Here is a 1010-nt window from a genome sequence, read left to right on the forward strand (position 1 = left end):
GCAGAATTGGCTGCTTACAGTAAAGAGGAGAGGAAGAATCGGATGTTGAGTTACAGGAAGGATTTGGAGGATCAGTGGAAGCAGGCTGAGGATGTTCGTCGCAGAGAGGCTGAGAGAGAAGAGGAACGACGTTTGGAAGAGAAGAGACGAGAGGAGGAGTACGAGAAATTGACGGAGGAATTGTTGCACGCTTCTGAGGATATCACTCCACATCCGTTTAAGATTTTGCTGAGAGAATGCGCTGCTAGGTACGCCGCGGAGAAGGAGGGACTGTGCTATTGTCCACCTCCTTTGTCTGGGGATTCTAATTAGAGATACAAATATACATTTTAAGAATGGAATTGTACGGACATTGTATGTGTAATTGAATCAGTGAGATCAAAAACAGCAAAAGTCATTTCCACGTTTTCAGATGCAGGGTAAAACTTTTTTTCTTTATTAATTCTAATAGTTTTTTAGAATTTTTATGAAGTATGTATCATTAGCAATGTAATGTTCTTCACTAATTCTACACTAAACGATACGAATGACCAAGAGTAAGTGTAGCAAGCTTATTTAACGATTTTAATATAAATTTACGAAGCTATAGATAAAACTCGGATTTTAAACTGAGATGGGGTATAGATCGCTATACCTATTTCACTATAAGTTTAGACACAATTTATGCAGCTTTTATTTTCATTCGATGTGTTTGAACACGAAGAACACGATTCGGTGCACAACTCGATGTAAGAAAGAGAATTTTCCTACGTTATCTCTGATCTGACTTTTTCATTTTTTCGCCACGAAAGGATCCATGATCCACGCGGCGATCTATACCTCTTTTCGAGCTCCGTGCACCATCTGTGAAGAAGCACAAGAACCTAACCCTCGTCACTTCTCTCATCGATACAGCAGATCTCTGTTTCACTATCGATCCTCCACTTTTTTCTCCTTCCTTTTCTAACAAGTCCCGATGGCGCGACATTTAAAACCGCCGCCTCGAGTGCACTTAAAATAAACGCTCCTCT

The 1010-nt window shown here is 40.3% G+C and overlaps 1 protein-coding gene across 1 annotated transcript in view; it reads left to right on the forward strand.

Moving 5' to 3' along the window:
• The window catches only part of LOC108571897 (vicilin-like seed storage protein At2g18540), a 2078-nt gene extending 1766 nt beyond the window's left edge, over positions 1 to 312 (forward strand). The window contains exon 3 of the mRNA XM_017934055.1: positions 5 to 312. Coding sequence (XP_017789544.1) covers positions 5 to 312 — 308 coding nt within the window. The remainder of the gene's footprint in view (positions 1 to 4) is intronic.
• Positions 313 to 1010: the final 698 nt, after the last annotated feature.

The sequence above is a fragment of the Habropoda laboriosa genome, unplaced genomic scaffold (assembly GCF_001263275.1).
Source record: "Habropoda laboriosa isolate 0110345459 unplaced genomic scaffold, ASM126327v1 scaffold67, whole genome shotgun sequence".
NCBI lineage: Eukaryota > Metazoa > Arthropoda > Insecta > Hymenoptera > Apidae > Habropoda > Habropoda laboriosa.